This window comes from Monopterus albus, unplaced genomic scaffold, assembly GCF_001952655.1.
Source record: "Monopterus albus unplaced genomic scaffold, M_albus_1.0 scaffold388.1, whole genome shotgun sequence".
Lineage (NCBI taxonomy): Eukaryota > Metazoa > Chordata > Actinopteri > Synbranchiformes > Synbranchidae > Monopterus > Monopterus albus.
Window position 1 is genome coordinate 215,138 of NW_018128268.1, and position 13,813 is coordinate 228,950.

A 13,813-nucleotide genomic window follows, 5' to 3' on the forward strand; every position below is an offset into this window, starting at 1 on the left:
TGTGCAGTCAAAGCAGGCCTGTAGCTCTGACTTGGCCTCCTCAGTCCAGCTCTTCACTGTTTTGACTACAGGCTTTGCAGCTTTAAGTTTCTGCCTGTAGGTTGAAATAAGATGGACTATACAGTGATCAGAGAGTCCAAGGGCTGCACGGGGGACAGAGTGATAGGCATCTTTTATTGCTGTGTAGCAGTGGTCCAGTGTGACTTTGCCCCTGGTGGGACAGGTGATGTGCTGTCTGTATTTTGGCAGTTCGTGGGTGAGATATGCTCTGTTCAAGTCCCCTAGAACAATGATTGGAGAGTCGGGATGTTTTAGCTCCAGGCTAGTTATCAGTTCTGCTAGGAGCCGTAGTGCGCTAGCATTAGCCTGCGGTGTTATGTACACTCCCATTAGCATGAAACTGTTGAATTCACGGGGAGAGTAAAAGGGTTTGCAGTTGATAACAAGAGTCACTAGGTCTGCGGTACATGTCCTCCGTAGCACTGTGACATCTGTGCACCAACCTTCATTTATGTAGAAGCAGATTCCACCTCCTCTCGTTTTCCTGGACAGCTCCTTTACACGATCCGCTCTGTACACTTGGAAGCCCGGTATTCGAATCGCGCTGTCCACGATCGAGTCACTGAGCCAGGTCTTCATGAAGCACAAAGCAGCAGAGCGTGCAAAGTCAGAGTTGGTCCTTTTGATGAGAAGAATTTCATCCATTTTGTTGACCAGGGAGCGGAGATTAGCCAAGTGAATAGACACTACATCGACAATAAGTTCATCCTAATTAACCAGAGTATTAATCATTCATAACATATCCTGCAATAGTAATCTACTGTACATCTTCATTTACTGTAAACCACCGGGAAAGAAAAGATTCGAAACCCTGTTTCTATTTATTTTTTAACTTTGAACTCATACACCAATTTCATCTATGTACACTCTGTTATTAGCTGTTCCTCTGGGGCCTGCCTTCTCTCCTGGGGCCTGCCTTCTCTCGTGGTCCTGCGATGTAGGTGGGATGCAGATAACGGCTTTCCCCTAGCTCCTTGTCTTCTCTCAAGGAGGGCATGTGAAGGGCATCAGCAGCTGCACCAGGGCACAGCTGCCCTGCCACAGTGAGGGGAGTCTTGGCCTCAGCTTGTCGTCTCCGCATGTCCACCATGTGTCTGCCCTTGAGACGGTTTGGTTCACAAACCGGGTGGCAGAATAGTGGTGTTGAAGGTTTCTTTGCACCAGGCAGGTAGTGGGCATTCTTGCTGGTAACAAAGCGTACAAAGCTGATATAATTTTCAGGATATCAGCTGCTAATGGAGGAACGTCTCCTTCTTCTCACTGGTGGAAACGGTAAAGAGAGATTAACATTGTTCAATGGTTAGAGAAAAAAAGACATCATGCCCTTATGGTATATCTGGTAATCCTGTAGTCTGCCAATTCTTTCAACTGACTGGGGGGCTGTTCCTAATTGTAGTCCCACAGTAAAACAAATACAAACAATATAATTGCTAACATTGCTTTGCCTTGCAGTATCAAATTAAGTCAAATTAAATTTGTGTATATAGCACTTTAAAAACATTCAGCTGACCAAAGTACCTTACATAGCAGAATAGAATGACAATAGATGACTAAAATAGAGTAATTAAGATCAGCCCAAAAATAAAAAGAGAAATAAAAGCACAATATCACAAATACACAGTTAACATATGTTCAACAAATTAAAACCAAAAGGAAATAAAAGGAATCTACTGTGTATTATAAGTCAAGCCAAATAAATATGTTTTAAGCAATAATTTAAAAGTACTGAGGTCAGTAGCTGACCTACCATTAGAAGGTAGACTGTTCCACAATTTAGGGGCTGCAACAATAAAAGCACGGTCACCCCAGCGTTTATATCTGGCTCTAGGAACTTCTAAAAATACTGACTTGAAGATCTGAAGGACCTTGTAGACAGATTTTGTTCACTGTTTTTATCGACAGAATTTCTAGGTGCAGCCAGGGAACGGAGGGTATCTTGTTTTGGTGGGTGCAGAATCTCGTCTCTGCTTTTTACTGATGATGCGGTTCTGTTGGCTTCATCAGTCCAAGACCTACAGCGTACATTGGAGGGGTTTGCAGCCGAGTGTGAAATGGCTGGGATGAGAATTAGCACCTCCAAATCTGAGCAATATTGTCCGACCACATGATGGCGCGCCTAATTAACTGCTTATGTGTGAGAGCTCTCTATGAAGGAACATAATAGGCTATAGAAAAGACATCATGGAGACACATCAAGATGACCTTGTGCCAAAAAAATGGTAGTAATGTTTCCTCTGTGGTTTGGAAATGGTTCGGCTTTGAGAGGTCAGACGTCGAACAAACTTTTGTCAAACGCAAAATATGCCGAAAGTCCATTGCAACCGGCAGTGGCAGCACCGCTAATTTATTCCAACATTTGCGACAAAGACACCAAGTAGAATGGGAAGAATGCTCAAAGGTAAGAGATGAAAACAAGCCAAGTGGAACTGGGCAACCTAAAATAGCAAAACGCCAGATGTCATTAGCGGCATCATTTTCCAATGCCATTCCATATGACAAAAAGGCACCCCGATGGCAAGAAATTACAGATGCTGTGGCGTTTCATATCACTAAGGACATGGTTCCCATATACACCGTCAAAGAGCCAGGGTTCATAAAAATGCTACGCACTGTTGATCCAAGATACACGTTGCCAAACCACAAATATTTCAAAGACGTAGCTATTCCCCGAATGTACACTGAAACACATGAAAAAGTAGCGGAACAGCTTGATAAGGCATCTTTTTTTTTTTTTCTGCGACGCTTGACTTGTGGAGTAGTTATACTTTTCAGCCTTACATGAGCCTCACAGCCCATTATGTTGATGCAGAATGGAAATTGCGAAGTGTTTGTCTTCAGACATGTTATTTTCCTGACGATCATACTGGGGAAGTAATTGGTCAAGGGCTTAAAGATGTGCTGGCTTCTTGGAAGCTTGTGGAGGATCATTCATTGTTCCCATAAAAATTGTTTTACAGAGTTTGTTTATAGATTCATACGCTAAAGTTAGGAAGGAAAAAGCTCTTCACAATATTTCTGTCACAGAAGAATGAACTGCTATTTCAAATCTATTTCCTTGCTTTTTTTTAACAGAGCATGGTGTGAAAGACCGTGCAGTTGCAGTGTGCAAGAAGGTTGTAAGTGCATTTTCCTTCAGCTGGAAGGAAAATGCACTTACAGCACAGGCTGAGCTCGGGCTTCCTTCTCATCAGCTCATTACAGAGACCCCCACCAGGTGGGGTTCAAGACAAAAGATGATCGAGTGGGTTTTAGAACAGGAGAAAGCCAAAGCTCAGGTCCTTGGCTCTGATAAAAAAAAGAACTTGGCAGCTTGTTCCAACATGGCAAGACATCGATGTCATGGAATCCATAAATAAAGATGCAAGTCCTTTGCAAGAGTTCACTGATGCATTGTCAGGTGAAGCATATGTGAGTGCCTTGTACCTCAATCCAGTGCTCCATCTCTTTAACAGTAGCATTCTACAAGCGCAAGATGATGACACAGATTTAACAAAACACATCAAAAGCACAATTCTGCAGTACCTCAACAGCAAATACACCCTGTCACAAATGAACTCCTCAACATAGCTTCTCTGATGGATCCCAGGTTCCGTACAACTTGCATTGAACATGACAAGTTGGAGGAAATCAAGCAAAAAGTTGTTAAAGAGCTGACATCTTTTTTGCCAGACAAAAATCTTGAGTCAACAGTTCAGATGACTCAGGTTGTGGAGCGGGAAGAACAGAGAACAGAAGCTGGGGCCAAGAGGAAGAAAACCTTGGCAAGCTTTTTTAAGACAACAGCACTGGCACCACAACCTGTCAATCAATCAGAAGAAGACAAAGTCAAAGCGGAGTTGACAGTCTATTTGATGTCTCCTGGTGTAGATTAAGACACAGACCCACTTCACTGGTGGCAGGCTAATGAGGCAATCTTCCCCAGGCTCAGCAAACTTGCAAAAAAAAAACTCTGTATTCCCGCAACTAGTGCTCCTTCTGAGAGAGTGTTCAGTGCAGGTGGGAACATTATAACCTGTCATAGAGCATCTCTAAAGCCTGAAACAGTAGACAGACTGGTCTTCCTCTCAAGAAACTTGTAAAGAACAACTACATGTGATATATCAACATGTTTGCATGATGGTCAGCAAAGTGCTGTTAGTTTTATTTTTTAACACAAACATTTACTGTTAATAATGCTTCTGGTGTAAATGTGCTTAATTTTTTGAGTTGACTGGTTCAAATCATTGGTCATTGATTAAAATGGTTATTTCCTTATTCTGTATTCAGAAGAATTCAATATTTACTTTCATATTTAATTCAGCTGCAAAGACATTTCATTAGAGAATTTGTTTTACATTTATTTACACCTTGTTGACCAATATGTATGGCATGCACACTAAAATACAATGTTTCTTAAACTGATGGTTTTTCAAGTTACTTAAAAAGAGAATGTTACTTCAGTCATGTTGTTGTACTTGTGTTTAAGTTGGCTAGTTACACATAAAAAAAAATCGAAATCGTGAATCTGTCACATTTTATGAAAAAACCTAGATTTTTATTTTTTGCCATATCACCCAGCCCTAGGTCTCTGTACCAATCTGTTGTGGTGAAGAAAGAGCTGAGTAATAAGACGAAGCTCTCAATTTACCAGTCGATCTACGTTCCTACCCTCACCTATGGCCATGAACTTTCTTTCATGACTGAAAGAATGAGATCGCGGATACAAGCGGCAGAAATGAGTTTCCTTCAGAGAGTGGCTGGGTGCACCCTTAGGGATAGGGGGCAGAGCTCAGTCACCCGTGAGGATCTCAGAGTAGAGCTGCGTTGAGTGGAACCAGTTGAGGTGGCTCGGGCACCTTTTTAGGATGCCCCCTGGACGCCTCCTTGGGGCGGTATTCCAGGCATGTCCCTCTGGGAGAAGACCTTGGGGCAGACCCAGGACATGTTAGAGTGACTGTCTCCCGGCTAGCCTGGGAACACCTTGGGGTTCCTCCTGAGGAGCTAGAGGGGGTGTGTGGTGAGAGGGAAGTCTGGGAGGCTCTGCTCAGGCTACTGCCCTCACGTCCCGGTCCCGGATGAAGATGGATGGAGGTGGTCGGGGGGCAGACACAGTCTTGATGGGAGACTGGGAGTTTTGGGTGGGTAGCAGCTGCAAAGGGACAGCAGAGAGGTGTGTAAGACTGCGTAAGACCCTGTGTCCTTGACTTAACTTTGGGTTGCCATAATGTAGCTTGTAAAATAAACTCATCAAAATTTCTAGATAAGAGCTCCACCATCCAAAATGGGATGGATGCCATCTCTGCTAATCAGACCAGGTTTTCCCCTAAATTTTTTCTAGTTGTGTATCAAACTCATGTCGTTTTCTGGACACCACCTAGACAACCAGCAGTTGAATGGCGACATGTGGATAAGCACGTCATCACTGGTCAGATTGGGCAGGGGTCCAGAGAAAACTCTGGAATCCAACATTGTTTTAACGAAGTTACACACCGACTCAACATTAATTATAGTGACTTCTGACTGGGGAAATTGAGAGTCATTAGCGCCATTGTGAACAACAACCTTACTGTATTAATGCTTATCCTTAGTCAGCATCTTCAAATAGGATTTGATGTCACCCGCTCTGGCCCCGGGAATACATTTGACTATGGCCACCAGTGTCTCTAGCTGACTACAGACTCGCCAATTACCAAAGTTGTCTTGTCAGCGGGTGTGTCGATGAGTGAGGAAAATTGATTTGAAATGTGAACAGGCAGGTGATGCACCATGGGCATTCACTTTGAGCTGCGACTCTTGTGAACTGTCACCCACCTGCCCAACTGCCACCTGGCTCAGGAAGCTTTGGGGGGGCAGCTAGCTTGGGCTAACTAACTCGCCCTCCTTTTGGGAGGATCACTGCTGACTCCTCACACCCCGGATACAATCTGTTTGAACGCCTCCCCTCTGGACTGCATTACAGGTCACTGTGCAGTAAGACAACCAGGCACAGGGACAGTTTCTTCTGTCGCTCTGATGAACACTTAACCCACGACAGTATGATTGGACAATAACCCTCAGTGCAATACCTGTAAAGATACCTCGTACAGATTATACAGACTTGTACAGGTCTCTAGTTCTTAAGTACTTTGTTTTATTCCTATTTATCTCATTTCAATGAACATTCCCTTGTTGTCTGCATTGTTTACTGTCTGTTTACACTGCTTTTTCTGCATTGTTTGCACTGGTTGTTGATGTTAATACTGCTGTTTTGTTATATTACACAGCCTTATGCTGGTTTACTGTTTTGCACTTTGAGAGCCGATGTACCTGAGTCAAATTCCTCGTATGTCCGTCACACCTGGCCAATAAAGCTGATTCTGATTCTAAGCTACGACTAGGAGGCTAAGGCACACGCTACATGGGCCTGGCTAGCTGGGCTGTTTTCCACGGTGCGGAGCTGTGCGTCCAAATCGGTGAGCCTCGCCTCCAATGCTGCTAGCATCTGACATTTATTACAAGTACCATTATCACTAAAAGAGGCAGAGGAATAACTGAACATGCGACACTCCGAGCAAGAGAAAGAACGAGAGGAAGAGGGGGAAGCCATTGCTCTCAACTAAGCTACTAGCTTCTAAGCTAGCCGACCTAAAGTAGCAAGTTAAATTTGGTAATTAGCAAGAACTTCTGTAATACAGGTGATTAAATAGTGCAGGCGTATGTCGTCACTCTGGCAACCTAGAAAATAGTGAGCTTAATCCGTAAACAATCTGGTAGGATGTACAACACGGTGCAGGCACAGGAAACGGGAAGTGAATATGATTACCACAGGAACAGGAAACAGCAGTTTATTCATATTCAAAATAAATTCATGAATGTTTTAATACATGAAGTTTCCTTGTGAAATCAGTCTCAACTTTGATGAAACCTGTAGAAACTCCTGTATTTAGATTCTAGGTTCAAGGATTTTATTGTCAATTCACCATAGGTGCAGGACATACAGAAAATCGAAATACCGTTTCTCTCTCACCTATTATTGGGTGCCATAACATTTAGGAACTAAAATAGAATAAAGTAGAATAAAATACAATAGAATAAGAACTGGATTAACGTAATTAGGATAAGTCTAAACGGTACAGCCAATAAGCTGTGACTCAAAACTGAGTACAGTCAGTGACATTAGTGCAAAACAGTAATAGGAGATTGTCAGAAGGTTCAGCATCATCAGGGCATTGGTGATGAGATGCAAATAGCATATGAAGTACACATGGACAGTACTGCAGCAGATATCCCAGCAAAAGAAAAACAGTCAGCATAACAGAGGGTAAAACAGCAGGGGTAGTCTTTTTATATCTTTTATGTTCTGTGGTGGGTTATGGTCCAGGGGCAGAGGGGGGAGGTAGTGAACAGTGTTCAGCATCCTCACAGGCTGGTGGATGAAGCTGTTTGCAAGTCTGGTGTAGTGGGCCTGAAGACTCCGATATCTTCTCCCTGAAGGCAGGAGTCTGAAGTGGGAGTTTGCGGGATGGGACGTGTCATCAGCAATGCTGATGGCTCTGCAGGTGAGGCGGGTGTTAAAGATATCCGTAAGGGAAGGCAGAGGGGCACCGATGATCTTGCTGGCTGTTTTCACTATGCGTTGCAGGGTCCTTCTGCAGGAGGCAGTATAGACTCCGTACCACACAGTGATGCAGCCAGTAATGACGCTCTCAATGGTGTTCAATCACTGGAATTTCTGTCATTCCCTTTCCTGTTTCCTAAGCTATTATTTTTTCAAGTTGTCCATACATACAGTATGTACAATTATTGTGAACGCTATCTTAGGAGCTCATTGAGGGAATTTATCTAAATTTGGCACAAATGTCCACTTGGACTAAAGGATGAACTGGTTAGATTTTGGTGGTCAAAGTCACAGTCCATTCTATTCCCATGAATTTGACTGGTAGGCGGAGGCATGCAACTGCTACAAATTGGTAATTCTAGGTTGTGATTGATTTATGAATGTAGACCATGCTGGTCCAGATGTGGTACCCCATCACAGTAGCAACCATATCCAGGGAGTTTAAGAAGACCCTGGCCAAGCATCTGAAGGCCACCTCAGGAAGCCTGGAAGGCCTAGATCTGAAACTGCATGACTTTGGCTACAGAGGAGTCTCCTCACAGGAGGTAACTAAAATTTTCATTCTTGTTTATGAGAAACCAGCACTAAGGTTGAGAAAATCTTATAGGCAACGCTTAATAGAATCCCTCATTATATTTCTTTGCATTACGCCTTGTTATTGATGTTGTACTTTATCTATAGGTACTGTGTTTTTACTATAGCATTGGCAATTCTATATAAACAGTCAGCTAGAGAATCAGCTAAATTCAATCAGTTTTGATGTGTGTTAAAAAAAAAAACAACAACAAAAAACAAACAGGTGAATCCAGGTGTAAAGTAGAAAAAAAGGTTTTCTCTGACCTGGTGGGGATGACTACCTTCACTGTATGTGATTATGTTGTTTATTTATATTTACTGCAGTGAGAGTTACTCATTCTCTTAGCACATTGTGGGGTTTTTTTGTTACTTTACACCCATATTTTTCTTACACTTAAGTCACTGTGATACATAGTACAAAGGTCTTAGATCAGGCCTAAGCTGAGCTATCATAAATACACTCACCAGCCACTTTATTAGGTACACCTGTGCATTTGCATGCGCTACAGTGCGACACTTCCACCTTAACATCTGTGCTTATGAAGCTCAAAATGTTTCAGGTTTTGTCTTGCCGAAGGACATTTCAACACGTGGACTGCAGGCACCGAGATTCGAATCTCCAACCCTCTGGTTGGGAGACAACTGGTCTACCCACTGAACCCCAGTCGTTATGGTGAAAGGGTTGCATTGAATTGCATACAGGTGTACCTAATAAAGTGGCTAGTGAGTGTATGCTATTACTAATATCAAGCTTAAAAAAACAAATAATCCTCAGAAATAATCAGAATGTAATAACTCTTATTATTGAGCTGTTAATTTGTTAAACAGTGCCTGGTTTTGAACTGAACTCAAAAACACTATTTGAAACAGCAAAGTGATTGGTAATTTCCACCTCTACTGTCCAGTCTGCGGCATTAGGTGGAGCAGCTCACCTGGTTAATTTCTGCAGTACAGACACAGTAGCTGGTCTGGTGATGGCTCAGCGATACTATAGCTGCCCCATGGCTGGCTTCTCCATACCAGCAGCAGAGCACAGGTATACCACACATGGATACATCAATTATGGATGAGACTGTGTACCCCAGTAAATGTAGTCTGTGGCAACTCTAGACTATAACGATGGATGAATTGACAGCTCCCAGAAGCCACTGCAGATCAATGGACTTCTGGTGACTGGTTGCAGTACAGGTCATAAAAATCTCCACCAAGATAGATATTATCATGAGTGATGAACCAGTTACCGGTTTCACTGTAAACCATGGTAACGTTTCCAATGGTTAGTAGTTAGTTTTACTGTTTCAAATTTTAATTATCATTACTTGCCTCACATCTGTCCCATTCCCATGGATTTGACTGGCTGGTGGAGGCATGCAACTGCAAAGTAGTAATTCTAGTTGTATCTGCAAAGATTAAATACTGTACATTATCAAACTTTGTCACCTTTGTTTCTAGCTACCTGAAAGTCTGTCCAGTTGAGGTGAACTGTGAAGAAACTGTAACACCATCGGGTTGTATTTTCAAATAGTACAAGTACTATGATTTCCAGCACTATGAGACTGTTGATTCCTTCCTTCCTGTCATTTAGTACCATCATTTCCTGGGGGAGGAGCAGGGAGAAGGAGGCATTTGAGCGGGTCCTGGACCAGTTCTCCACAGGTCCCGTATCAGTGGTCAGTGACAGCTATGATATCTTTAATGCCTGTAAACACATCTGGGGAGACAAACTGAAGAAGCGAGTCATGGAGCGCAGCCAGGACTCCTGTCTGGTCATCCGGCCGGACTCTGGAGATCCTGCAGAGACTCTTATTGAGGTATTAACAGGGCTGGAAAAGTCAGTGTTGCAACAAAAACAGATTTCTGAACTAGCTTTAAATCTAGACATATTGGTGTGATTTCTGCCTTGAATTTTTGCTTATCAGCAGTGTTTTTGTCAGCTAATACTGTTGGTATCAATGTTCCTTTTGGATGTTTATAAGAATGAAACACAGATATCCGAATACAGCTAGAAACTTAAAGCTTCACTTTCCACCGTACAGCACCACAATCTGTTTAGCTTAACACACTGGTCCTGAATACTGTCTTAAGTAGTTTAATGAAATTTTGTGGCAAGAAAAAGTATGTGGACCCTGAGGGATTACCTGGTTTTCTATGTGAATTGGACTTCATTTTCATCACCTATAGACAAGTGCAATGTGCTTAAGCTAATAACACACAAACAGTGATAATATTTCAGGTCTTTATGCAACATACCCATCAAATGCTCACAGTGCTAGTGGAAAAAAGTGTGATCCCTTGGATTTAATAACTGGTTGAAGCACCTCTGGCAGCATTAACCTCTAATAAGCTCTTCCTGTAGTTGCGGATCAGACCTGCACAGCATTCATGAAGATTTTTGGACCATTCTCCCTCACAGAACTGTGTCTGGTCAGGCATATTCATAGGATTTCTGGTGTGAGCATCTGTCTGACCTCATTCCACAGCATGTCTATTCTGTTAAGGTCTGGACTCTGACTGAGCTGTTGGAATTTGTGATGCTCTTATCATCGGAAATGAAAATTATTCTACATAATACACAAATGGAATTGTTCAGCCAGCAAGAAAACTGTTAGATTGCAAGTAATAATAATAATATATTATTATTGTTGTTGTTGTTATATGTGATAATGCTTCATATTGACCAAGCAGAGGTCAATTTGAATAATAATTATTATTATAATTACTGTAATTTCCCAGTACAGAGGCTGTCCATGTGCATGTACAGTGTTCTTCCAAAGGGCAACAAGGAAACGACAAAACTGAGAGAACAAGCGAAGGAAAGAATATGCAAACAAGTAAAAGGAATATGCATCAAAAAATAAAAGTACTTGTAAAATATGTGTATATACATACATTTTAGATGGAAGCTTACAGACAGACATGTTGTATACATTGGTTAATTTGCAAGGTACTGCACTAAGGGTTGTTGTTCTGTTATACAGTCATGGGTGTGAAGTGTTCATCAGAGTGATGGCTCAGGGGAAGAAAATGTCTCTGTGTCTGGTTGTCTTGGCATACAGTGACCTGTAGCACCATCCAGAGGGGAGGAGTTCAAACAATTTGTGTCCAGGGTGTGAGGGGTCTGCAGAAATCTTCTCTACCCTCCTTTTGACCTGTGATGTGTATAGGTCCTCCATGGAGGGCAGGCTGGCACCAATGATTTTTTCTGCAGTCCTGACTGTTTGCTGGAGTCTGTTCTTGTCCTGTTTGGTTGCTGAGCCAAACCAGACAGTGATGGAAGAGCAGAGAACAGACTTAATGATTTTTTTTTCAGTAATTTTTATTCTTTGCATGGTCCTATTATGAGAGTCAAACTATCATGGGAATATTGTTTTTATGGCATTGTTGGGAAACTGAATTGCCCCTTGGTGTAGGTTTGCACTCTCTGAGTGTTGTCCAGTTCACCTTTGTCATCGGAGTATGTTTAACCTGGTATTACTCATGTTGTGGGGATGTACATCTGTTTACACAGTCACACTGTGATGACTCGCCATCCTTGTGGGGACAAAAATCAAGTCCCCAAAACATAAATTATTACACTGTAGAGTGATGACTTGGTTTAAGGTTAGGGTACGTCTCCAAGAGATGAATATGTCAATGTAATGTCCCCTGAATTTATGGAAACACAATGTGTGGGTGTGTTCATTTTGCTACAGTTCAAGGACATTTTTGGAAAGTGAGGACATTATGGCCAGTCCTCACTTTCTGAAACACCTTTTTGAGGGTTGAGACTGGGTTTTAGGGTTCAACTTGGATTATGTCAATGAGTGTCCTCATAAAGATAGAAATACGTATATGTGCGTATTCGCCACTTGTTTAGGATATTATGGTCTGTGTCACTAGGACAAGCCCTGTGCAGCAAGTCATGGATCTACTTTCTGTCGGTGGAAAAAAATCCAGGCTACTTTTATGCTAGTTTGCCCAGCAATCTAATTCAGTCTTTATTTTGTTATCTGAATCCAAAGCTCACAGTAAGATTAAAATTCATGTATGCTAGACTATGCTTGACTGGTTCCTCCTGGTCAGTTATGACCATGATATCCCAGGGGCACTTGTCGCCCACAATTGGATTTACAATGGGTGTTCCAAGCTGCCAAAGGGCTTGAAGGACTCCAATTAACTTTTGTTGGTGTCATTAGCCTAGAGCACATGTGTCAAACTCAAGGCCCGCCATGTCATTTTATGTGGCCCGCGAGAGCTTAATAGGTGCAAATATATATTAAAATAAGTATATTCTGCTTTAAAGCGTGCATTGACCATAAACTACATCTCCCACAATGCATTTAGATTGTTACCCGTGAAGTAACGGCATCTCCCCACTTTAAGTGGAATCGAGAAATCTCTATAAATGATCCCAAAATGTCCAAAAAAAGAAAAATTGGCCACTTTCCTGTTTGTCAGAGCGTCTCAGCCTCAGTTCCCGGTGCTGTTTCATGTGCTCGGTTGGCTACCAAACTGAACCGGTTAATGAATGAGTTTGATCGGCGCTTCTCTGACTTTAAAGCACAGCCCTCTGGTTTTGCCATCTTTGCCGATCCTTTCACCGCTGGTGTCTGCAGTGCGCCCCATCACCTTCAGATGTAGTTAATTGAGCTTCAAAGCGATAGTGGCCTGATAGAAAACTTTCCAGGATGCTGCAATCGAGGACTTTTACCATCTACTGCCTCCTGGTTTGATGCCACAGCTCCGACTTCATGCTGCTCGTGTTCTGTCAATGTTTGGGAGCTCCTATCTGTGTGAACAGATCTTTTCAATAATGAATCTAAACAAGACCAAGCACAGATCATGCTTTACCGGTGACAACCTCCACGCTGTTTTGCGGATTGCCTCAGCACAAGACCTAAAACCATACATTGACACACTGGCCAGGGAAAAGCGGTGTCAGACATCTGGCCAGAAAACACATAGGTAAGCATTTTTAAAAACCTGAATTAAAATAGAATGTATTTCAACCAAGACTAAGAACAGTAGAATATGTGTGCAATTTAATGATTGTGCTTGCATGTTATTTTCATAGCATGATCTATGGATGAGGATGTGTGTGCAATGGTGTCTGTGGGTGAGGAGGGATCTACTCTGTGTGTTCAAGGACAGGCAGCATTACCTTGTTGTTGTTGTAAAATGCTACTTCTGTCACACTTGTTGTTTGTGCCATAGTTCTGCCCCCCTTGGCTATGACAAAAAAAGTTTTGAATAAAGTTAGTCATAACTTTTTGATATTTTCCAGATTTACTTGAATAGTTTGATTGTTAATTGATGGAGTAAAGTGGGTTTCTTAAACTGAACATTTATTTTTACTATGCAAATGCATATGTAATATTTGTAACTTGAATAAGTAATAAATACAGAAACGGTTATTTAACAATATGATAAGGAGTAGTTTAATTTATTTCAAATTACTTTACATTTAGTTGCATTTATACTGTTAATCTGGCCCTTTGAGGGCAACCATTATGTTAATGTGGCCCTCAGTGAAAATGAGTTTGACACCCCTGGCCTTAGAGGTTCACATACTTTTTTCAACCCACACTGTGCATGTGGACAAGTGTTTACAGTTTTAACTGG

At 42.1% G+C, this 13,813-nt stretch overlaps 1 protein-coding gene across 2 annotated transcripts in view; it reads left to right on the plus strand.

Moving 5' to 3' along the window:
• nampt2 (nicotinamide phosphoribosyltransferase 2) overlaps window positions 1–13,813 on the plus strand; it is an 83,181-nt gene that overhangs the window by 35,770 nt on the left and 33,598 nt on the right. For both annotated transcript variants that reach the window (XM_020585942.1, XM_020585943.1), the window contains 3 exons: window positions 8,023–8,181; window positions 9,118–9,248; window positions 9,798–10,023. In XM_020585942.1, coding sequence (XP_020441598.1) covers window positions 8,023–8,181; window positions 9,118–9,248; window positions 9,798–10,023 — 516 coding nt within the window. The remainder of the gene's footprint in view (window positions 1–8,022; window positions 8,182–9,117; window positions 9,249–9,797; window positions 10,024–13,813) is intronic.